This window comes from Schistocerca cancellata, chromosome 10, assembly GCF_023864275.1.
Source record: "Schistocerca cancellata isolate TAMUIC-IGC-003103 chromosome 10, iqSchCanc2.1, whole genome shotgun sequence".
Classification (NCBI taxonomy): Eukaryota; Metazoa; Arthropoda; class Insecta; order Orthoptera; family Acrididae; genus Schistocerca; species Schistocerca cancellata.
Window position 1 is genome coordinate 44,369,365 of NC_064635.1, and position 25,791 is coordinate 44,395,155.

The 25,791-nt window shown below is 43.4% G+C and overlaps 1 protein-coding gene across 1 annotated transcript; it reads right to left on the minus strand.

Annotated features, from left to right (window-relative positions):
- Window positions 1–542: 542 nt before the first annotated feature.
- On the minus strand, window positions 543–25,533 carry LOC126106546 (cuticle protein 16.5-like). Its single transcript, XM_049912885.1, has 5 exons — window positions 25,447–25,533; window positions 17,409–17,552; window positions 10,827–11,113; window positions 3,381–3,476; window positions 543–666 (listed from the first exon to the last, which is right to left on the minus strand). Exons 1-4 carry the CDS (start codon window positions 25,459–25,461, stop codon window positions 3,404–3,406), a joined length of 519 nt encoding a protein of 172 aa, XP_049768842.1. The 5' UTR covers window positions 25,462–25,533; the 3' UTR covers window positions 543–666; window positions 3,381–3,403.
- Window positions 25,534–25,791: the final 258 nt, after the last annotated feature.

Consider the following 25,791-nt stretch of genomic DNA (forward strand, 5'->3'; position numbering starts at 1 on the left):
TTTTCTCTCCCTCCAGCCACTTTTGTTCAACTGTACCTTCCTCTGACCTTAAACAGATACTGATCTCTTTCGGCGTAGCAAGCACACAACAGAAAATATACATGTACAACAAATTCGTACAACATTTATGTATTTTACATAAAATTAATTAGAAAAAGTGTAAATATACACACTACAAAGAATATCGTCACATCCTTTCCTCTGGCATTACTACGGTGTTAACTTTTCCTTTTCGCAATTGCATCACTGTCCATTGCGTTGTTTCCACAGGTAATTCCTATGATATTACTATTTTCTATGCGTGTAGAATTCTAGAAGATGTGATACAGTTAATAGGAATACGCGAAGGGTTGAAAGTCATTTCAAATAAAATGAAGTGAAGAGATATTTCGATTGTTGACTAACAAGTAGCGTATAAGACGAAAATTCTGCCTTTTTTCCCATTATCCCTTTTAATATTTCAGAAACAGCTCGTGTCAGATTTTCTAATGAAAGATGACATTTATAGGGCACTGCTGTGTTTAATAAGGGGAAACAACAGATTCATTTGTTTGAAAAAATTTATTTAACTATGAGGGTATTTGTCACATGGTGTACTTTCAGCACGTCCTGCGTTTTTGTAACAATCGTAGAAAATGCGGCACTCCAGAATTTAGTGTCGCCAACCTGAAAAGAAAGAAAAACATGCTAAATTAAGGTACCGATAAGTGTAGTTCAGTATTAACATTACACATTTGGAAAGCGTCTCACCCTAAGTTTTAATCACCGAAACTATTCAGAACATTTCGTGGTAGCAGGCTCACTTAAAAATCATATTATTTAGGTTGGTTGCCTGTGACTTTATTCCGACAGCACTACCGTAGGACATGTTATGTGATTTCATATACCAAATACGATCACCACTCGAAAGCAATTGACCTCAGAATGGAAACGGTCTTACGCAAGCATCGCCCTACCAACGGAACCATCTACAAAACTTAGATACTTATCCAAAGCCTTGAGTCCACCTATAAGACTTCATAGATCATTTCTCACCAAGAGAAAAAATTGAAGCAACCGTTCCAAATGCTCTAGTGACGGCGTATATTACGTTTATCGCAGCCAGCGAAACGCGACAGAGCCACGAAATGCTTAATGTTATTCAAATATATTTGGTTCAAACTGAGTACGCATCCAGTACCTAGTTTTCCTCAAATTAATTCGAACGAATATATTTATGGTTTGTTCATCGTTTATTTCATCCAACGACACAGTTCTGCTAATTAGAAGTGAGGTAACATCATGACACATTGTGTAGCTATTTACGCGAGTCAGAAGCTGTATAAAACACTACATTACGCAACTGTGTAGTATTAATGGATACTGATAAACCACCAATTTACGCAGGGTGTTTCAGTAAGAGCGTGTAAAAATTTAACGGGACATAGAAAATGTTCCACTGAACAATTTGAGGTAGGGAACCTGAGGTAAGATAAGGCAGCTTAAGGAGATATGGAAGTGAACTTGCCTACCGTTTTCTCTAGCGTTCCCGTTTTCCGGCTTATTTACGGCAAACATGCATTCAAGTTGACTCGTACTGTTCTTCAAATGGTTAAAATGGCTCTAAGCACTATAGGACTTAACATATGAGGTCATCAGTCCCCTAGACTTAGAACTACTTAAACCTAACTAACCTAAGGACATCACACATCCATGCCCGAGGCAGGATTCGAACCTGCGACTGTAGCAGCAGCGCGGTTCGGGGCTCAAGCGCCTAGAACCGCTCGGCCACAGCGGCCGGCACACTTACTGTTCTGTTTATTGACGTGTACGTTCTCTACTTCATTCAAGGAAACAAAGAGGACGAACCTGACTACTGGGAAGTCTCCTTGCCCGTCTGAATGGCCACTTCTTCTTGAGCTTTGTGCAAACAGTTCTGCCTCAGTTGCTGGAGAACGTACCTTTGGGTGTTCGTGAGATGGTGTGGATACATCATGTCGGTGCACCGCCTCAGTTCACTGTGGATGTCCGCAAACATCTCAGTGCTGTATTTCCTGATCGCCAGGTTCTATTCCATGGGCTGATAGGGTCTTAACTGAATCTCTAGTATTTCCTATGGTGATACATAAAGTCACTTGTGTATGACACACCAGTGGATACTGAGATGGAATTGGTTGCCAAAATTCTAACAACCTGTGATGTGATTCGAAACACATAGGAGATATTTGTGCCTCACAATCTTCATCACCAATGTCACACAGCCATTGAGGTGCGCTGAGGTTGATGGCCATCAGTTCAGCATTTTTTATAAGATGCAATACAAATAGTACATTAATTCTGTGAATGATGGCATTTGCAATTAACTGCAACTAATAAAAATTTCTTCAGTAGATCATCCTCTACGTCCTGTTAAATTTTTGCACGCTCTTACGGAAACGCCTTGGATAATGTGATTCTTGAGTTTCTCCCGGCGTATTTGATAATCAAAATATCCACGGGTGTGCTGCCGGTCTATAGTGTCCAACGGGCACAATATTTCGGCGATCATACATGTCGCCATCATCAGGTGAACTGACGGACTGAGCTCCTGTGAACGTGCCGGCACGGAGATCCGTACGCTATGGCTGCTCAGATGGAACTGGGTTCGGTCGCGGCGGCGGCCGATTTAAATACCCTCCGCCCGCGGCGCGCTCCCTCCGCCGTCCGCGCCCCGCGCCACGGTCGCGCGGTGGAACAGATTGCGACGGCGTCTGAGATGATGTCGGTGTGATGGCTCTGTCCGCCGTGGTCGTCACAACTATATGTTTGCTAGATTTACTCTTGATTAACCCAATCGCTGGTTCCCAAGCCTTGCTAAGATTATAGCCACAGTCACGGTTTATGAGGTCGTCATTGGTGCGAATTTCGATGGCCTCTCTAACAACGCTGCCAGTATCTCGACGTCTGTACCAGAATAATCGTGCGGTCATACTCCCTGGCGTGATTTTCCGACAAACAATGTTCAGCGACCGCCGACTTGCTCGGATACATCGGTCGAGTGTGCCTCTGGTGTTCACGGCATCGATCCTCGACGGTACGCATCGTCTGACCAATATACGACTTGCCACATTGACACGGAATCTGGTACACGCCGGCCTTCCTCAAACCGAGGTCATCTTTGGCGCTCCCCACCAGTGCACGAGTTTTATTTGGAGGACAAAACACAGTTCCGACCTGGTGTTCCTTCAGAATGCGGGCGATTTTCCCCGAGAATGCGCCTGTGTATGGATAATGTTCAAGGTACATAGTTGACACACAACTCCCTGAAACACGGCAACTACTCTGTAACGTTAGATACTTCAAGGAAAAAAGGTAGGAAGGTGCAGATATTTTCAGAAGGCATGAGGGTGTTGATAAGTTACCTGATGTATAGATGGGGTGCCGTTTAGTGCAGGGCGTATCTGGAGTAGGACGCACCATACGCACCATAGGCACCATAGCTCAGGGAAGAAGCGTACCTGTAACAGAGGAGGATAACCGCTGACATCACAAAATACAGGTATTTGTCCTTGCTATGTTGCTAACTCAATAATATCTGCCTCGCCATCTGAACTATGGGCTGTTTCTCATTTAGCACTGTGTGTGTTAGTTTTGTTTGTATTTGAAAAGATGTTTCCGAGGAATTCAGTTCATAAGGTTCAAACTCAGTGGCACACGTTGTCGCCAAGTATGCTATTTACAGTACCCGTGGTCTAGGGGTAGCGTCTTTGATTCATAATCAATACGTCATTGGTCCCGGTTTCGATCCCCGCCACTGCCTAAATTTTGATAAATAATCAGGATTGGCGGCCGAAGACTTACGGCATAAGAAGTCAGCCTCATTCTACCAACGGCCTTGTCAAAGAGGGCGGAGGAGCGGATAGAGGTTCAGGGCACTCTCTTGTCCTAGGGGTGGGAAATTGCCCCTAAAGGCGGAAGTATCAGTAATGATCAACGACATGAGGATGCAGAGGGCAATGGAAACCACAGCATCAAAGACACGTAACGTGTATCCACAGGACATGTGGCCTGTAATTGAAGAAGTGTCATGATATCTCCATTGGCAAAAGATTCCGGAATAGTCCCCCATTCGGATCTCCGGGAGGGGACTGCCAAGGGGGAGGTTACCATGAGAAAAATATTGAATAATCTACGAAAGGATAACGTTCTACGAGTCGGGGCGTGGAATGTCAGAAGTTTGAACATGGTAGGGAAACTAGAAAATCTGAAAAGGGAAATGCAAAGGCTCAATCTAAATATAGTAGGGGTCAGTGAAGTGAAGTGGAAGGAAGACAAGGATTTCTGGTCAGATGAGTATCGGGTAATATCAACAGCAGCAGAAAATTGTATAACAGGTGTCAGATTCGTTATGAATAGGAAGGTAGGGCAGAGGGTGTGTTACTATGAACAGTTCAGTGACCGGGTTGTTCTAATCAGAATCGACAGCAGACCAACACCGACAGCGATAGTTCAGGTATACATGCCGACGTCGCAAGCTGAAGATGAACAAATAGAGAAAGTGTATGAGGATATTGAAAGGGTAATGCAGTATGTAAAGGGGGACGAAATTCTAATAGTCATGGGCGACTGGAATGCAGTTGTAGGGGAAGGAGTAGAAGAAAAGGTTACAGGAGAATATGGGCTTGGGGCAAGGAATGAAAGAGGAGGAAGACTAATTGAGTTCTGTAACAAGTTTCAGCTAGTAATAGCGAATACCCTGTTCAAGAATCACAAGAGGAGGAGGTATTCTTGGAAAAGGCCGGGAGATACGGGAAGATTTCAATTAGATTACATCATGGTCAGACAGGGATTCCGAAATCAGATACTGGATTGTAAGGCGTACCCAGGAGCAGATATAGACTCAGATCACAATATAGTAGTGACGAAGAGTAGACTGAAGTTCAAGACATTATTCAGGAAGAATCAATACGCAAAGAAGTGGGATACGGAAGTACTAAGGAATGACGAGATACGTTTGAAGTTCTCTAACGCTATAGATACAGCAATAGGGAATAGCGCAGTAGGTAGTACAGTTGAAGAGGAATGGACATCTCTAAAAAGGGCCATCACAGAAGTTGGGAAGGAAAATATAGGTACAAAGAAGGTAGCTGCGAAGAAACCATGGGTAACAGAAGAAATACTTCAGTTGATTGATGAAAGGAGGAAGTACAAACATGTTCCGGGAAAATCAGGAATACTGAAAAACAAGTCGCTGAGGAATAAAATAAATAGGAAGTGCAGGGAAGCGAAGACGAAATGGCTGCAGGAAAAATGTGAAGACATCGAAAAAGATATGATTGTCGGAAGGACAGACTCAACAAACAGGAAAGTCAAATCAACCTTTGGTGACATTAAAAGCAACGGTGGCAACATTAACAGTGCAACGGGAATTCCACTGTCAAATGCAGAGGAGAGAGCAGATAGGCGGAAAGAATACATTGAAAGCCTCTATGAGGGTGAAGATTTGTCTGACGTGACAGAAGAAGAAACACGAGTAGATTTAGAAGAGATAGGGGATCCAGTATTAGAATCGGAATTTACAAGAGCTTTGGAGGACTTACGGTCAAATAAGGCAGATGGGATAGATAACATTCCATCAGAATTTCTAAAATCATTGGGGGAAGTGGCAATAAAACGACTATTCACGTTGGTTTGTAAAATATATGAGTCTGGCGACATACCATCTGACTTTCGGAAAAGCACCATCCACACAATTCCGAAGACGGCAAGAGCTGACAAGTGCGAGAATTGTCGCACAATCGGCTGAACAGCTCATGCATCGAAGCTGCTTACAACAATAATATACAGAAGAATGGAAAAGAAAATTGAGAATGCGCTAGGTGACGATCAGTTTGACTTTAGGAAAAGTAAAGGGACGAAAGAGGCAATTCTGACGTTACGGCTAATAATGGAAGCAAGGCTAAAGAAAAATCAAGACACTTTCATAGGATTTGTCGACCTGGAAAAAGCGTTCGACAATATAAAATGGTGCTAGCTGTTCGAGATTCTGAAAAAAGTAGGGGTAAGCTATAGGGAGAGACGGGTCATATATACAATATGTACAACAACCAAGAGGGAATAATAAGAGTGGACGATCAAGAACGAAGTGCTCGTATAAAGAAGGGTGTAAGACAAGGCTGTAGCCTTTCGCCCCTACTCTTCAATCTGTATCAATCTAATTGAGGACTTAGGTTGCAAGTGCTACTCTGAGATGAAGAATTTAGCACAGGAAAGGAATTCGTGGCGGGCCGCATCAAACCAATCAGTATACTGATGACTAAACAAAAAAAAATTGGTATTTACACGGGATTTTGCAATTGATATTACAGCCTTGTAGTGGTCCTGGAGGGAATTTGGTAGACAAAGTTTCGATAAGGAACGCATGTCTGAAAACTTTTCGTTTGATTGTTAAATAAGTTTGAAGTTCGGATCACTTTCAAATCTCGTGCTTCACAGTACTCACACAGCGGAGAGAGTGAGCTCCTACCCGTGTTCTGCACAGGATCCCATGCCATGGGCAGTGTTTAGAGTTTCGTCGCCGGATTCCTCTCTATGAGACGAAGGTCGTCCTCTTGAAAGCCGAGAGTGCGGCGTGGAGCATCACACTAAACACTCCACGTAGCGAACGTACCGGTTTCTCTCAGTCGTTGTTGTACTCGGAAGAAAAGTGCTGAGTGATGTCATAATTACAACAAGCTCTGACGACGGCGTCCTCTTCTCAGTTTGCTTGCGTACCATGAAGCGGGAGTACTGAAAGTTATCTGATTATCAAACATGTTTCGTATCCAAACTGGACTTATTCCGGACATGGTTTCCCTACCAAAATATTATCCCCACTACCACCCCTAGAAACGTATCATAAGAATTGTGAAACACCTCGTGTTCTACCTCTCTGGTCCTTCCCGTTTAGTTCCATTCCGTACCTTACTTACCTGTCATTTGGCAGATAGCGCGGGAATGTAGGAATTACCTAGCTGTATGACCTGCTATGATCTGAATCATTTGGAATCAGCTAATGCTTCGTTGTTTATTCCAAGACATTGTTACACAGTTCCAAACAATTGGACCTGCTAGTTGCTGAACTGGTCATATATTAAATGAAAGACTGTGCGTCAAATCCAGTGGATCACACGGGTGACAAGTTCAAATTGAATTACAACATTGATAAAAAGTAATAAGCAGCGTTCTAGGTGTTTTCCTATTTGAAGTGTGTCTAATTAACTGGAGCTAAACTTAAATTTTCTGGGCTTTCTTTGCAAATTTTCACTCCTTATTACCTTACTCACGAAGGGAATTATGTATTTATTCAGTAGCAGAGAACAATGAGTATACTGAGTGGAGCAGATAGACACATCTTCAAGAGTCCCCTTAAAGGATCTTCGAAATCTTACAATCAATTCTGATTTAATCTTTGATGGTATAAAACAAAGAAAGCAATTTCAGCTAAAACTGTGAAGTCTGCAGTGACTACGGAAAACAAATATTTTGTTTACAGTTTGCTCTGCATCCAGTTTACAGTGGAGATGTGTAGCTTTCTTTTCACCAAGTGCCCAGCTAACACGGCGCAATAGTATTGGTAGTCCCTACCAACACAAAATAGAGATTTTAGAAAACCTACTTCTCTAGATACTTGTTCTACAAATTAGCTGATTATTCAAGAACCGACAATTCCTGTTAGCTAGTGGCAGAGTTTATCATGAAATAACGTTACAAGTAGTAGTGTACCCCGTCACAGATGCACAAGTGGTACTGATGAAGCTATAATTATCACTACCAGAATATAATATAACGTATATTTTGATCAAGCGGACACCTAGCGGCTTGGTACAATACTGTGGCGATGGGATTTCAGTGTGTACCACGCCTGAAAACAACTACCTTGAAAGAAACATGAATGTAACTATAAATCTCAAATATTTCCAGTTAAAAACCAAAACTTAATGATCCTTATCGATAGGCTACTCAAGTGACATTCATTGACTAGTTCACATTCGAAGTTAGTAGCCCTCTTGACCAGTTAATTCTCCTCTTACTGCTGCTTTACTGATAACACAGTACTCACCATTTCGTTTTATAATGGTGAGTCACATTTAGTGGTTAATTCCGTGTTAAATAGAAGTTCCAGATACTTTTCTTTCAGAGAGTCGTGAGCTAGATGAAAAGCAGCGCAGGTAAATTATCTTAGACCTAATAAGATTCAAAAGATTTGTGTGAGCAGGTTGCACCATTCAAATATACGCTAGTCAATGACATCCGTCTCCAATGACGGCAGTGTACCTTAAACTCTAAATTTTCCAATGTATCATCCTTCAAATGGTATCATTCTGGTCGAAAATGGGTCAGCAGCAAGGCCCAGGAAGGAATGAACTTTTTAACCATGCAAAGAGCTATTGTAGATGAGGATACCTGATTCATGGTGTCAGAAAGAAGGATTACAATAGTGGAAGAGAATATTCAGTTTGCGTCACCCATTGGGCTTGATAGCGATCTGGCAGCGTGAAAATGGAGATCACACCCTCCACAGTTCCGTGAAGCTGCAGTGGTGCTATGGTTTCCAGTAGCAGAATATGCCTCTGTAATCTGGTTTAGATCATCCTATACCAGCGCTCAACAAAACTGACAGGTAGGCTAATGGCTGCCTCAAGCCAAACTGCATTTGCTGGCCTGACTCCCTGCATGTTAAGAAGTGGCTGCTGAATAACGGAGGCTAAGAGAGAGGTTCAACAACACCTACGCGTTTCACGGACATGCCAGCCCTCGCCAGTGGCTAAGGTCCAGAAAGAGCTTTCTGTGGTCACCTGGGAGGCTTAGCTTGTTCTAAAAGGCGGTGTGGCTTGGAACTGTGTGAGGAGAGAACTCTCAACTTCGCAAGTGCATGACAGCAGCTGTGAAGCTGACCCCCGGATCCGTTGAAAACTGGTATTTGCAGAAGTCACCACACACGTAACATTCCTAAATAGGAAGACCCTGGTGTAGCTTGAAGGAAGTAGACTTGGATGTTGATGGCATATCCTGTAAATGTGGACAGGAGTAAATCACAACCAACAGGATTTAGTACTTACACTATCTACGAGGGCAGTTAAATAAGTAATGCAACACATTTTTTTTCTCGGCCAATTTTGGTTGAAAAAAACCGGAAATTTCTTGTGGAATATTTTCAAACATTCCCGCTTCGTCTCGTATAGTTTCATTGACTTCCGACAGGTGGCAGCGCTGTACGGAGCTGTTAAAATGGCGTCTGTAACGGATGTGCGTTGCAAACAACGGGCAGTGATCGAGTATCTTTTGGCGGAAAACCAGGACATCTCAGATATTCATAGGCGCTTGCAGAATGTCTACGGTGATCTTGCAGTGGACAAAAGCACGGTGAGTCGTTGGGCAAAGCGTGTGTCATCATCGCCGCAAGGTCAATCAAGACTGTCTGATCTCCCGCGTGCGGGCCGGCCGTGCACAGCTGTGACTCCTGCAATGGCGGAGCGTGCGAACACACTCGTTCGAGATGATCGACGGATCACCATCAAACAACTCAGTGCTCAACTTGACATCTCTGTTGGTAGTGCTGTCACAATTGTTCACCAGTTGGGATATTCAAAGGTTTGTTCCCGCTGGGTCCCTCGTTGTCTAACCGAACACCATAAAGAGCAAAGGAGAACCATCTGTGCGGAATTGCTTGCTCGTCATGTGGCTGAGGGTGACAATTTCTTGTCAAAGATTGTTACAGGCGATGAAACATGGGTTCATCACTTCGAACCTGAAACAAAACGGCAATCAATGGAGTGGCGCCACACCCACTCCCCTACCGAGAAAAAGTTTAAAGCCATACCCTCAGCCGGTAAAGTCATGGTTACAGTCTTCTGGGACGCTGAAGGGGTTATTCTGTTCGATGTCCTTCCCCATGGTCAAACGATCAACTCTGAAATGTATTGTGCTACTCTTCAGAAATTGAAGAAACGACTTCAGCGTGTTCGTAGGCACAAAAATCTGAACGAACTTCTCCTTCTTCACGACAACGCAAGACCTCACACAAGTCTTCGCACCCGAGAGGAGCTCACAAAACTTCAGTGGACTGTTCTTCCTCATGCACCCTACAGCCCCGATCTCGCACCGTCAGATTTCCATATGTTTGGCCCTATGAAGAACGCAATCCGTGGGATGCACTGCGTGGATGATGAAGAAGTTATTGATGCAGTACGACGTTGGCTCCGACATCGACCAGTGGAACGGTACCGTGCAGGCATACAGGACCTCATTTCAAGGTGGCGTAAGGCCGTAGCATTGAATGGAGATTACGTTGAAAAATAGTGTTGTGTAGCTAAAAGATTGGGGAATAACCTGGTGTATTTCAATGCTGAATGAAACAACCCCTGTTTCAGAAAAAAAAATGTGTTGCATTACTTATTGAACTGCCCTCGTAAGATCCTGCACACCATCCTGGAACCTTGCATGTAGTGTCATATGAAGATATAAATACAGTTTATGCATTCTATGCTATCACGCATCCATGTCACCCCATGGAATTCCAGCGGTAGTGCGGGATTCGGTGAACCCAATAATGCACGCCCGCTGAGTCACACCTTTCGTCAAGTAAATCTTCAGTTTACTGTGTTGACTTGGTCGCTAATCATTTCTGCTCCTGTTCAGCTTTACTATGACAACAGTTACCGCACCACTGTACAGCTCACTTGTCCTTACAGCTGTGCACGAAGTCATACACAACATATTGTGTTATCGGAGTCTGATGTGCTTATCCCCTAATTTGATTGTGAATTTGTATGTTTGTTATCTGACAATAAAACTGGAAGAGAGTGTAATTGAGAGAAAATTGTTACCTCGCGTAGCTAAGGGCTGGCGCAGCAGCGTACGAGATGGCTGGAGCAGCGGCGATGGCTGGGGCGGCGTAGGAAATTGCCGGAGCAGCTGCTACTCCGGCGATTGCGGGGGCGGCGTAGCTGATCGCGGGGGCGGCGTAGCTAACTGCAGGAGCCGCAGCAATGGCAGGGGCGGCGTAGCTGACTGCAGGAGCAGCAGCGATGGCTGGGGCGGCATAGCTGATAGCGGGGGCTGCAGCAATGGCGGGGGCGGCGTAGCTGACAGCGGGGGCGGCGGCGTAGCCAACCTGCAGGGAAGACAGGGATGTAATCTGATACAGGACAGCAGCAAAGACGTTACCTGTGAAGTAATTTATAAAAGGTTACATCACAATGAAACATAACTATGACATGTTAATTTCATTAATGAACAATAGACAGAAAGTTCAATGACGGATCCATCAAGAAAATGAAATTTCATGGATCTTGTGGCAAAAATGTAAGTCACCTCATTGAGTATCACCACCCATATTAAGGCGATTAAAATCTCATGTTTGTTAGTTCTTGGTTCGCCTACTGTAGCTCTACAAGCGTTCTTAACGTCCCAACACAGTACATGAACATACGGTCCATAAAGCTGTTTATGATGTGATATGGCTTAATTTACCTACCACATGTGGCATTTTGTTAATAAAGTAGGTTTTGGTTGTAGATGGTCTTTGTAGCACTAAAATATTCCTGCTATACATGTTCATGAAATATTTAACGTTTAATAAGATTGTTGTAACTAACAGGATATCAATTACAAAAACCTTGTTATGGCGTTACATGCCTGGCGTGGGGAATTTTGATGATATGTAATATCTGCAGTTGTGCAATGAATGTGGGATGTAATGTAATGAAATGTGTGTGAATCACCACATGCAAGGTGTGATTGATCAGTTTAATGAAAAAGCTCATTATAAACCTTAGGGCTATGTGTACTTTTCTTCCAAATAAATGTTAGTACAAATTCGAGAGTTCTCAACAGAGAGATCGGTGCTTGACTGTAAAATTAATTCATAGATTTGAACAAGAGTAACGTGTTTGGTGTGTCTCGTATCCAGCAGGTAAATGACAAGCTACATTTTCGTTACTAGCCAATTGACATGTAACTGAAGTATTATATGAAGTAAGGTTATGAGCTAAAGACACTCAAGTGTGCATCAATTATTACCTGACATTTTGTCATACATAAACACCACAAATCTGCTAGAATCATCTCGTTTCCCACGCCCGGGATCCCGGGTTCGATTCCCGGCGGGGAATGATGACTGGGTGTTGTGTGCTGTCCTTAGGTTAGTTAGGTTTAAGTAGTTCTAAGTTCTAGGGGACTGATAACCTAAGATGTTAAGTCCCAAAGTGCTCAGAGCCATTTGAACCAATTTTTTGCTGGAATCATTTTCGTTCCGCTCCTTGGTTCTGCACCTTACCTTACACTGATAGACTTAAGAATTTTAATATAGTATACACCTCGTCTCCGTAATTTGAAAATTCACTGCCTGCGCAAAGGTGAAGCATGTACGTGGTCGAATGACAATGTCACTCTGTACAGATACATACCGCCAGTGCGTATATAAATGGTTAGACATAGCTTATAGAGCTTTCAAACGGTAAAATCCAGTTGTTAAAAAGGGCAAAACTGATGAAGGTGCAGCTGAATAAAAGCTCGTTAATGTACTACAGCTGTATTTATTGAAATTCTCGTACCCTGGGACTGCATCTTCTGGTGCATCTCTGTATAAAAAATACTAGTGCTATTAACGCAGCAAGTAAGTAATTACATGGTGGGAATATTTTGTTTGTGGATTGACTAATTTGAAAATCACACGAAATTCGACATGATTTAACCAGTATGTCTAATTTCATATGTTTTTTGAATTTGTCAATCCACAAATAATTGATCCTGATTCCGTAATTACTTATTCACTGTTATAGTAGAATTGAAAATTTTTATACTGAGATACACCAGGATAGGCAACTACATATGGTGCGAAACTGACAGTCTGAGCCTACAAGGATCTCAAATAATAGAGCTATTATATGTAAAGAATTTGAGTTGTAATTCTTAGTGACGGTCTCAAAAGCCATTAGTATGTAAAAATGTTGTAAATGTTTAGTGTTATCATCTGGTCTGATAGGACATACAACGGGTGTGATGAGTATCAGAGTGACCACTGTGAAGGACACAGTGGAGGAAGATAACTTGTGAAAAACATCGTTACCAAAAAGTGACAGTTTCAAAGGATTCTCATTGTGGGCTTCATTTGGCCAGCTGGTTGAATATCCAGATTTGTGAGGCACTAGGCTGTGACAGTGGCCCAAAGTTTGACTGCGTAGCAACGTGATGTCAAATATACCCGTCGTCAAGGTTCTGGCCGACTACATCTGACCATAACAAGGGAGGATCTCCTCATTGGACACCGACCACATCGAAAACCCTGCTCATCTGCGCCTGACCTCCGATAACAAGCAATGGAGAAGGCGCAACATTTTGTGTCGTCCTGAGTCATTGCTTGGGGATCAGCAGCAGAATGGCTGGTGATCTGCCGTCCCATGCGTGGACCGCCATTATCACAAGACCTGGTACGTTTGGAGTGATGCTGTTAGTGTCAAGCATGGACTGCTGATTAAGGAGCTCCGGAAAGACTCAAAATCATGAAAAGTTCAATTTTTACTTTTTTGCGTTTTCTGAATCTGCAGACTATTACCTTTTAATAGATATATAATTTATTCAATTCCGAAGACTACAACTATTTTTAAATTTTTTTTTGAAATGTGTTCTACATGGGCGTGACCCACTGCGGCGCTGTTAAACTGCTGTCAAATGGTGTTATTATTAATGTCAGTGTTCATCAGGTACATTTTAGTGATGTGAGATAAAGTATGTGTTGTGGCTAACCTGTGATGGTTCAATATATATCGCTGGTGTGATTGTCGATTGTTTCATGTTTATTTACTCTGTCGTTATCTTGGAAATATTCGTAATTAATTCTGTTTCTTGAGTCTCTGTTTTGTTGAAGTATAATAATGAGTAAAAGTAAAGTTATTAGAAATCCTCTGAAGGCTTTTAAGAAAAGGAGAAATGTTGGAAAGCCAAAGGTATGTGTTATTACTGTAAATAATAACATTCTAACATCGAACGAGCGATGCTTGCTTTAGACAAGGAACGCCTTCGGGCTGCAGACAGGGCTGTAAAGAGTCTCGAAATACAAGCAAGAGTAAACAGGAGGAGGAACAAGAGGAAGCTGGAGGAGAAGTTTGCAGAGGATGAAGATAATCCATCCTATGGACCTGGAATGCACTAAAAAGTTAATCCAATCTTTGTCGCTCGATTCCCAAAACTTTTATTTTCTCATACTAATTACATGTTTTCTAAGGATCTTCCAAACATATTTGTTTCAAACTTTCAGTAAATGTTACACAGTACATTCTGCATAATTTAACACGGCCTTTTTCCAAAAAACTGTATATTTTTGAATATATAAATAAAAATTGCAAAAAAAATGTTGTGAATTTTCATTACAATTGAAAAAAAATCATCTTTAATAACTGAACTAAAATTTTGGAAAATCCCTGTGTTAAGTTGAAGCCCATATTCCAATAAATAATCTGTAAAAAGTTCAACTTCGTACCTCAAATACTTTGTGAGGAAAGATGTAATTTATAAGCGTTATTTTAACATTGCAAGTATAGGGCGTTCCGGAGCCCCTTAACGGCTTTTCATAGTCTCCAGCAAAAAACCGCTATTTCCCGCTATCCTGTATAGTCATCTCCGGCGAGTGGAGAGTGTTTACATTCTTCAAATATTTCAGAGACGGACATAAGTGTTACTCGGTACGTCATGGTATGGGGAGCTTTCAGGTATGACTTCGTATCACGGCTGGCAGTGATTCAGGAAACTCCTGACAGTACAGTGGCACATCACGGACATCCCTCGTTCTTATGGATTACATCTCATGCCACAATGTTGTTGTGCCGTTTTTCATTGAGCTATGCTCGTTCACACACCACATACCTCATGAACTTTGTATGATGTTTAAGTACTGTCATGACCCTCAACATCTCCAGGTTGTCAGTGGTTGCACATCAACTCCACTTCAGTGTCAGTATGGAGGACATCAAGGACGAGTTACAGGGGTTGTGGGTCACCTTGCCCCTGGAGAGGATACTGCACCTTTTTGAGATCATTCCCAAAGTAATTAGTCCACACAGCTTGGCTAGATATTTGTGGTACCATGACACCTGCTCCACTCACCTCCACCGCCTGCCATTATGGTGGATAGGGTATGAAGAAGCTCAAATTTTGACCGGAACTTGTTACCACTGTGTATAAGTATTTTATTGCGTTCACGTCTTCCTAATTCAATTTTGTGATATCTTATGGAAACCGCTGAAATTTTCCACAAGAAATGTTCTCAAAAATAGCTGATCCATGGAACTGCATTAGCAATGGATCACTATCTAAAATTAGATAGTCTGTCCCCTTCTATCTACTTGTTTAACATTGCTAATATCTCTACATTAGCGTAATAGTAAATGTATTTCAATAAAATGCGAGCGAATGTTTACTGTTCCACACGGTACAAATGCATCATCACAACGACTAAGTCAATGTACTTTAATGCCTTCCAGTTGATAACTTATGTCGCTAGGAATGTTGATGTGCTGGTTTCAGCATGAATTCTTCTATCTTTCCTAGGAGGTAAAGCTCTGTCTTTTACTCTGTGATCCGCCTTTAGGAATTGTAATAGGGTATTGTGTAATCATTGTTGTAGTAAGCTGTGCGACATTGTGGGAAAGAACTGGAGGTGCTAACCTAATAATGGACCTAGTACAGAGGAAGTCACTACACAGCAAACCGACACTGTCACGTAACCTAACAATACTGGGCAACGAGTAAGTCGCAACGATTGAAAACACGTGCCGTGTAGCAACTCGAAACTGGATTGGAATCTGATCATATTTTCGTACACCAAACGATTTTATACTCATTCCACTAACTGGTGAAATCGTCTCGGATTGTCACCCGAGTCGAAGTGTCCTGTTTTCGAAACGTTTCGACGAGTTTCTTACTCTTCATCGTTAAGAATCTTTCCCTGGAAATAAAGATCAGAATACTTGTTGAAACGTTGTGACAACACGAAGCCACTAATCTTCTGAACATAATTCCTATTATCTGTATTTAATCTTTTTATTATCAGATCACGATCGGTTTCGTTGTACTGAAAACCACATCCTCAGGTGATATGTGGCTAAGTCATAAGAACTAAATAGCCTGGAATGTGGACACCAACATTCGTTTTCAGATCACAGTAATAAACTACTGTAAGTAGGCTGTTTAGGTTTTTATATTGGTAAAGCCGCGTAGCGCTCTGTATGAAAATCACTGTCTGTGCTGTGTGCAGTCTGTGGCTGGTTGGCATTGTTGGAATATTCGCCATTGTAGTGTTGGGCAGTTGCATGTGAACAGCGCGTAGCGTTGCGCAGTTGGAGGTGAGCCGCCAGCAGTGGTGGATGTGGCGAGAGAGATGGCAGAATTTTAAGAGCGGACGATCTGGACGTGTGTCCGCTAATATATATATAATGACTTTTGAATATTATTAAGGTAAATACATTGTTCTCTATCAGAATCTTTCATTTGCTAACTATGCCTATCAGTAGTAAGTGCCTTCAGTAGTTAGAATCTTTTATTTAGCTGGCAGTATTGGCGCTCGCTGTATTGCAGTAGTTCGAGTAACGAAGATTTTTTTGAGGTAAGTGATTCATGAAAGGTATAGGTTATTGTTAGTCAGGGCCATTCTTTTGTAGGGATTATTGCAAGTCAGACTGCGTTGCGCTAAAAATATTGTGTGTCAGTTTAGTGTTGATCAGAATAAGTAAAGAGAGTAATGTCTGAGTACGTTCAGTTCTGCTCAGCTGTTTGAAAATCAAATAACGTAAGGGGTATCCAAGCATAGTAATTCATAAATTTTTCTAAGGGGAGGTTTGACTACTAAGTGGCGTTACGTCAACGAATCAATATTGGTTGGGCGTATGGATCCAAGTCCAAAATGGTTGACGGAGCAACAACTATAGTCTACGTGCATTTCCGAAACACGTGGCGTAAAAGCGCACTGTGAAATACTGACTATTATGGACTTGAATCCCAACGTCCGACTCATTTTCATTCATTGACGTACCGCATTTTAAAGGTTTATTCGTCTGTTTTCAGTGCCACGATATCGGTCCGTATGTGACAATACGGAACACAACTAAATCAGTCACTGAACCCCAATGATAATTACTCAAAACTGCGGTTTCCATGTCTACAAGGCTTTCTGCAACCCGAGAAGAGGTCATGAAGGAAGTACGCTGAGGAAGTCTGTATTCCAATACCAAACCACTGACACTTTTAGCACTGCCGACTGTAAATCATCAGTATCTGACCTCATTTGCCCGTGTAGTGTTGATCAGTTTATCTGGAATGAACCACACGAGATGCACGCTTGCAGCTGCCGTTACCTATACTGTGGTCTTGTCAGATACTGTGAAAGAAGTGGAAAACGCACAGTGAATACTCACCGCTGCCGGAGCGGCGATGGCTGCGCCATACCCGTATCCACCGTAGCCCAGACCCAGCAGTCCCCTCTTCTCCTGCTTCTTCTCAGCGGTCACCTCCTTGTTCTCAGCGGCCTGCACGCAGGCGGCTACAGCGAACAGGATGACCTGAAAGAAAAGTGTTGCGAGATGTAGTAACAAGCAGAAAAAAGCAGTGAGGCCATGAACGACTGTCTCCTCTGAAATAACGTTGGAAGAGCGCCCTCCGAATTCACCCTGCAATGGTCTCAGATTGTAAACCAGTTCAGTTTTGGAAAGTAATAATGAAAAATTAATCCGATCAAGTTCCTCTGTGATACAACGGTTCAGCTGAATCACCTACACGTCTCCTGTTTTTTATCAATATCTACGCCTGCATAAGCCAACCATACTAAATACAGGGTGTAACGGTTTAACATGTAATAGTGCGATATAAGCCAACCATACTAAATACAGGGTGTCCGGATTTACCATGTACACTACTGGCCATTAAAATTGCTACACCAAGAAGAAATGCAGATGATAAACGGGTATTCATTGCACAAATATATTATACCAGAACTGACATGCACCGGCCGGAGTGCCTGAGCGGTTCTAGGCGCTACAGTCTGGAACCGCGTGACCGCTGGGGTCGCAGGTTCGAATCCTGCTTCGGGCATGGGTGTTTGTGATGTCCTTAAGTTAGTTAGATTTAAGTAGTTATAAGTTATAGGAGACTGATGACCACAGCAGTTAAGTCCCATAGTGCTCAGAGCCATTTTTGAACTGACATGCGATTACATATTCAGGCAATTTGGGTGCAGAGATCCTGAGAAATCAGTACCCAGAACAACCACCTCTGGCCGTAATAACGGCCTTGATACGCCTGGGCATTGAGTCAAACAGAGCTCGACACGATACCACAGTTCATCAAGAGTAGTGACTAGCGTATTGTGACGAGCCAGTTGCTCGGCCACCATTGACCAGATGTTTTCAGTTGCTGAGAGATATGGAGAATGTACTGGCCAGGGCAGCAGTCGAACATTTTCTGTATCCAGAAAGACCCGTACAGGAACTGCAACATGCGGTAGTGCATTATCCTGCTGAAATGTAGGGTTTCGCAGGGATCGAATGAAGGGTAGAGCCACGGGTCGAAACACATCTGAAATGTAACGTCCACTGTTCAAAGTGCCGTCATTGCGAACAAGAGGTGACCGAGACGTGTAACCAATGGCACCCCAACACCATCACGCCAAGCGATACGCCAGTATAGCGGTGACGAATACACGCTTCCTATGTGCGTTAACCACGATGTTACCAGACACGGATGCGACCATCATGATGCTGTAAACAGAACCTGGATTCATTCGAAAAAATGACGTTTTGCCATTCGTACACCCAGGTTCGTCGTTGAGTACACCATCACAGGCGCTCCTGTCTGTGATACAACGTCAAGGGTAACCGCAGCCATGGTCTCCGAGCAGATAGTCCATGCTGCTGCAAACGTCGTAGAACTGTTCGTGCAGATGGTTGTTGTCTGGCAAATGTCCCCATCTGTTGACTCAGGGATCGAGACGTGGCTCCACGATCCGTTACAGCGTTGCGGATTAGATGCCTGTCATCTCGACTGCTAGTGATACGAGGCCGTTGGGATCCAGCAAGGCGTTCCGTATTACCCTCCTGAAGCCACCGATTTCATATTCTGCTAACAGTCATTGGATCTCGACTAATGCGAGCAGAAATTTTCGCGATACGATAAACCGCAATCGCGATAGGCTACAATGCGACCTTCATCAATGTCGGAAACGTGATGGTACGCATTTATCCTCCTTACACGAGGCATCACAACACCATTTCACCAGGCAACGCCGGTCCACTGCTGTTTGTGTGTAAGAAATAGGTTGGAAACCTTCCTCATGTCAGCACGTTGTAGGTGTCGCCACTGGCGCCAACCTTGTGTGAATGCTCTGAAAAGCTAATCATTTGCATATCACAGCATCTTCTTCCTGCCGGTTCAATTTCGCGTATGTAGCACGTCATCTTCGTGCTGTAGCAATTTTAATGGCCAGTAGTGTAATGGTATGAAATGTAATAACTTGAGACGTAAGTTATTTTCTGGTCGTTTGCTTGTAGAAGTACAGTAACTGAAATTTTTTTGTGATCGTTCGCGGCATTTCTTACCACGTGCTCATGCGCGTAGAAGCGTGTCTGGTCTCCACAGCAGAGAGTGTTCTGTTCGGTTTCTCTCCCGGTGTCAAAGTCTGTTATGCAGGTATAACTTCTTTTTTGGCGTGAGTACGGACTGCGACCGATTCACGATGTTCTCACTCACATAACAATTAACAAATGGGACAAGCGACTTTGGAAAACAGGGAATTTTCTTTCGATGTCGGGCTACCGTGCTAAGTACGCAGTTCCAGAGGCTACTGTCGAATTAATCCGCGTGTCCTTCCAGTGGTCCAACCATCGTGAGTCAAACCGACAAGCGAGTGGGCTGTTACCGTTACCTCGTTGAAACGTACATGATTCCATCTACAAGAGTTTGCGTATAAACTGCAGCTCCCTCACAAAATCAAGCTTCAGGACAGGCCGAGAAGGAAGGAGACAATTCTGTCGAAAATGGTTCAAAGCGAGGCATTCCTAGATTTCCTCTGTATCTCGGACGAGGCTACATTCCACACTTCTGGTACGGTAAACACGCACAACCAACCCCCGCTCCCTCCCCGCATCCAGTGACAGGATGGGAATATGACAGCCCGAAAGTGAAAGTGTTGTGTGTAATGTTGATGGACAGCGCTATAGGCACATTTTTCTTCGCAGAGTCTATAGCTAATGCAACGTACGTTGACATATTGGAGCTGTATCCTTTGTCACAACTTCCTGACATGGTGCGCCATCATGTCTTTCGACAAGATTGCGCATGATGCCAGTTGGCGAACATTGTGAGGGATTGCTTGGATAATGAGTTCCGAGATCTCTGGATTGGGAGAGGTAGTACGTCGTCTGCTTGGCCTCCACTTGAAGGCCAGACATTACGGTACTTGATTTTCTTCTGTATGGTTCATCAAGCGTCAAATGCAACAGATGACCAGTTCCTTACCTACCAAGTTTTCGTCATCGTATACGTGCAGCTATCGCATATGTTACACCTACAATACTGCAGAACACTTGGACAAAAGTGGAATACAGATTTGATGTCTGTCGCACCAGTAATGGTGCATACATCGAGTTATATTCTGTCTTACCATACATGCAGAAATAGATAGGCAAAAGGTCTCTCAAACACAGGATGTCAAATTAAACAGCTTTCAGCCGACTAGTTCCCAAAATTACTTTGTTTGGCTACCAGTTTCGGCGTTTTGCTACGCCATCTTCAGGCCCCTGACCCACGTGCAGTCGGCCGGAGTGGCCGAGCGGTTCTACGCGCTACAGTCTGGAACCGCGCGACCGCGACGGTCGTAGGTTCGAATCCTGTCTCGGGCATGGATGTGTGTTATGTCCTTAGGTTAGTCAGGTTTAAGTAGTTCTAGGTTCTAGGGGACTGATGACCTCAGAAGTCAAGTCCCATAGTGCTCAGAGCCATTTGAACCCACGTGCAGCAACGTTCCGATTCGGTTCTGATAAAATAATTTTGGAAGCTAGACGGCTGAGAGGTGGTTAATTTGATAGCCTGTATCGAACAGCCGAGTCCACCAACCATCTCTGAAAAGATGAACATACAGAGTATCTCAACTACCTCCCATGTTATTACATTTTATATGAATGTATGTTTAACCGTGTCTCACTGTATTAGTCATACTTTTAAAAGAGTGTATACTTGTACCTATCTAATTTCATGTTAAAAAACTGAGTCGTAGTTAGCATACGTGTGAATATTTGCGCTATGAAGGAATAAGAACACACGAAGTACTATTTTCTAAAATTGTCGTGCAAAAAAATCAAAACATTTATATTTGCTACATAGTGCAAACAGTTGCTCTTGAAAACGGGACAGATTAGTGCAACGGGTCGTGCTACTCATGATGAAACGTAACTGGTGCTTTTTTTTACTATTTAATTCATTAATAAAGCAGTTGCGGGGTTTCGCAAATTGCTGATTGTGATGAATGAAATTTACTCACGGAATTATTTTATCTTCCACCAATTTCGTCGTGTCATCATTTGAAATGAGAACACGGTCGGATATCTGAGCGCGTTAGCATGCCGCTTCGGGGATTCGGGGAGGCGTACCGACTCCGGATTGAATCCCCCCAGCGGATTAATGACGAGGGGCGATCTGCTGGTCATCTTGGATGTGGCTTTTACGCGGTTTCCCACCTCCGTTTAGGCGAATACCAGGCTCGTGTCCTCGTCCTCCCTCAGTTTCACGATTCACAAGCACTTCGAAAACGTTCTCACCCTTTAAAATCGGATAATACTGGGTGCACCGTGATGGGATTCACAAATTACATTATAGGGAAAAATGAGTGGAGATTATTGCGTTTCCGCAGCGGTAACACCGGTTCCCGCCAGATAAACGAACTTAATCGCCGTCGAGCTTGGTTAGAACTCGGATGGGTGGGCGTTCGGATCTGCCCAGAGCTATTGGCAGGCGGGATGCTCTCAGCCCTTGTCAGACCAATTGAGGAGTTTCTTGGCTGGGAAGCAACGGCAGCGGTCACGCAAACTGACCTCTGTGAACCATCTCTGCTCTTTCTTCTCAGTCAACAAAATTTTAAGGAAATAGCAACAGGTTTGTAGTTCTTGACAGCCGATTGCACTTCCGTAGCCCACAAAATTACTTACTAGCGCATTGAAACCTCGTAGTGATGAAAGACTCATCTGCTAATCTGATTGAATTACATTTTTTTCTGGAAAAATATTGAGTCTGCACTTTATTTCCGATAGGGATGGAGGCGGAAGTAATGAATTAAAATTTGTGCCAAGGCTTTTGCCCATCTGTCTACTAAGCAGGAGACGCGGCTTCAAGTCCCGACGCTGGCACAAATTTTTATTTATTACTTCAACTTCTATCCTTATCCAACTCATCTCTTAGTATTTGAAACTACAGCTTGGTCACACTAATGCAGACTGCTGAATCAAACCAGTCTTGAGAATGAAGTCCTCAACAAAGGAGAGAGCGAAATCGGTGTTAGTGATGGCGAAATGGAAAGCTCAGATTTGTTGCATGAAGTAGAATTGGGGAAAGAGTCGTACAGTTGTAAAGGAAAACGCTTCCAAGACGTTACCCTCACCAGTTCTACAGCTTGGAGTACGTATCAAGTTGGCATAGCAGGATACATCGAACGAATTCAGAGATGCGCCGGCAGCATCTCAGCCATATGCCCGATGGGAAATTCTAACAGAAATACTCGGAGAACGCATACTGGAGTACTATCGCAGGCTACGATACACTCGGTATAAAACGACTGACCAAGTAGACCTGTATGCTCACAAAACATAGTTAGGTCAAAGTGGCCTCACATTGACAGTAGTTATCATCTTGGCATAATAATCGGAGTCGGAGGTGGAGTGGTCAGCGATAGGAACGATCATTCGATGCTGTGTACCTTAAGAGCTATGGTCACTTGTTAAGCAGCAGAGAGGTGTTCCACAGTACATAACATGAGCAAATGCTCAGAGCTCTTAAACGAGGCATTTTACGACCGATGTTTACTTGGCATTTGTTTCTTGATTTGGTCCATACGACCAGCTGTCTCCTGGCCAAGAGAAATCTATTGGTGTCAGACAGAGGTCGTAACTTGAGCAAGAAATTTCTGAGAATGTACGTTTGGAGCACAGCGTTGTGTGGTAGTGAATCGTGGACAATGGGGAAACTGGAACAGAAGATAATTGAAGAAATGTGTTGCAGCAGAAGGGCGCTGAAAGTCGGGTGGACTGACAAGTAAAGGGTGGTTCTCCGTGGGATCGGAGAAGGAAGACAAGTATGGAAAACCATGGAAAGAAGAGGAAGAAAGTAGTTCTTAGTTCTAGGGGACCATAGATGTTAAGTCCCATATTGCTCAGAGACATTTGAACCATTTTTTGAAGAGGAAGAAGCCATCATGCGTCACTGGTACTAGAGGGAACTGTAGGTGGTAGAAACTCTAAGGGAGTTTGCTGGATTATATCCAGCAAATAATTGAAGATGTAGGTTGCAAATGGTAGTCTGTAATGAGGAGATAGACACAGGAGAGAAAAACGTATGGGGCCGCATCAAGAGAGTCAGACGATACATGACCTAAAGGAAAGAAAGAACGGCTTTCAAAAAATGGAACGTAAAGAGCTTGCAGTAGAACAGACTTGTTTCGCAGTTTTGAAGACGAAGTTCTCATAGATTTTAAGGTCTTCATTTTAGAGTCTATGTTTACAAGTATTTCTTGCTCCGTATAATAGTTGCTGTCATATATCTGATTACTGACTATCCCTCCTGGTGCACACTGTATAAAGCTTTGTCTCTTTCAATCAGATCTGAAAGTGGTCGAGAAGGGACTAACTCTACAGTCTGGCGACATTTTTTGTGACTCCGGACTGAAATCAAAGAAACCAGCTATGTACAGGGAAATCCTTGGACGACGTTGTTCTAGTGAAGAACCCCTATTCGAAGTTTTACCGCATCGGTATTTGGGAAGACGCGTCGGCCGTTGTGCCAGCCAGCCAGGATTTGGTTTTCAGGTGGTTTTCCACATTAGCCAAGCGAATACCAGCCTTGTTCCCACGTCTCGGATCCGTTAAACGATTCACAAACATTTCGAATACATTCTCACATCGTCACATAGACGCAGACAGATAGGGTACAGAAATTTCATGCTGGGGAAAAGGGGTGCTGACACGAGGGCCGTCTGTCAAACCTCTATCAGTAACGCGGCAAAATCCAGATGACATACTTATACCTCGCGAAGGTACGACCTAAGGTCAGGGAAACAAGGGAGTATTCGACTAAGAACATTAGTCTACAACCATAATATATCTCGTATAGAAATCAAATGAATAGAATAAATAGAAGAAAGACCAAATACAGGCAAGAAAAGCTTTGTTTCTCTATCGCTCAATACCTTAAATATTGATACGATCCACCCTCACCACTCACCGTACTCTAACTAGAGGAATCTACAGGGTGTCGCAGAAGTAGTGGTCAATATTCATATATACGACGATAACGATCATTCGAAACAACCGGCCGAAGCGGCCGTGCGGCTCTAGGCGCTACAGTCTGGAACCGAGCGACCGTTACGGTCGCAGGTTCGAATCCTGCCTCGGGCATGGATGTGTGTGATGTCATTAGGTTAGTTAGGTTTAAGTAGTTCTAGGCGACTGATGCCCTCAGAAGTTAAGTCGCATAGTGCTCAGAGCCATTCGAACCATTCGAAACAAAAAAAAAAAAAAAAAAGGAAAAAATGTAGTAAACGTGGGCCCTAAAACGCATATGTCAAGAGCTATGAACATTTGTTCATCTTTGATACTGTGAAACACGTCTTCCCTGCTGAATATGTGCTCGTATCCACTTTAGAGCCCATGTTTACCGGAAATTTATGCCTTGGTTTGGTTCGTATTACATGCTCGCAAAATACGCAAAGCAAAGAGCTTGCAGCAGAAGAATACCGAAGATGGAGTACTCATAGCTCTTTAGCTATGGGTTTTAGGGCCTGTGCCGGTCGGAGTGGCCGAGCGGTTAAAGGCGCTACAGTCTGGAACCGCACGACCGCTACGGTCGCAGGTTCGAATCCTGCCTCGGGCATGGATGTGCGTGATGTCCTTAGGTTAGTTACGTTTAAGTAGTTCTAAGTTCTAGGGGACTTATGACCACAGCAGTTGAGTCCCATAGTGCTCAGAGCCATTTGAACCCTTTTTTTTTAGGGCCTGTGTTTACTGATTTCCTGCCTCGAATGATCGCTCTTATTGTATCCCTGAATACTGATCATTCAAGCCAAAGACTCAGTTTATAACGATACAGACGTGACGTTGAAACTATGTGCTTTTGTAGCCTTCATGGTATAGGTCTATATTTTATTGCAACGATTTCCAGCTTCGCAACAAAATCACTTATCCGGCAGTGTATACTTACAGTGGCGGTCTTCATGGTGAGCAGGCGTGTGTTGGTCTCCGCAACGAGGGGAAGAAGTTTCCTGAGCAGATGTGTGCACTCGTGTGTGTTGGTGGCGGCTGCCCGCAGCTCTTATATACGATTAACGGCGACTAGTTATACCGGAATTGCCGCCTCTCGCTTAATGCATACTCGGCCACGATACAGCGTGACACGCGGACACGCCCCCAGACGTTGACCATCGTAACCTAAAACAGAGACGCAGCCAGCAGGTTACAGGGAGACAGCAGTCCTACCGGAGCGAGACCAATGACCACACCCCGCTCGTTGTTACGTATCTGACCAGTTCCAACTCGTTGTCGAAAT

What these genes read in the sequence shown, in the direction of transcription:
- LOC126106546 (XM_049912885.1), bottom strand. An exon ending in CCATCGCCGCTCCGGCAGCG is followed by an intron (nt 11,114 to 17,408) that starts GTGAGTATTCAC and finishes TCTTCCCTGCAG; the next exon opens with GTTGGCTACGCCGCCGCCCC. An exon ending in CCAGCCCTTAGCTACGCGAG is followed by an intron (nt 3,477 to 10,826) that starts GTAACAATTTTC and finishes CCTCTGTTACAG; the next exon opens with GTACGCTTCTTCCCTGAGCT.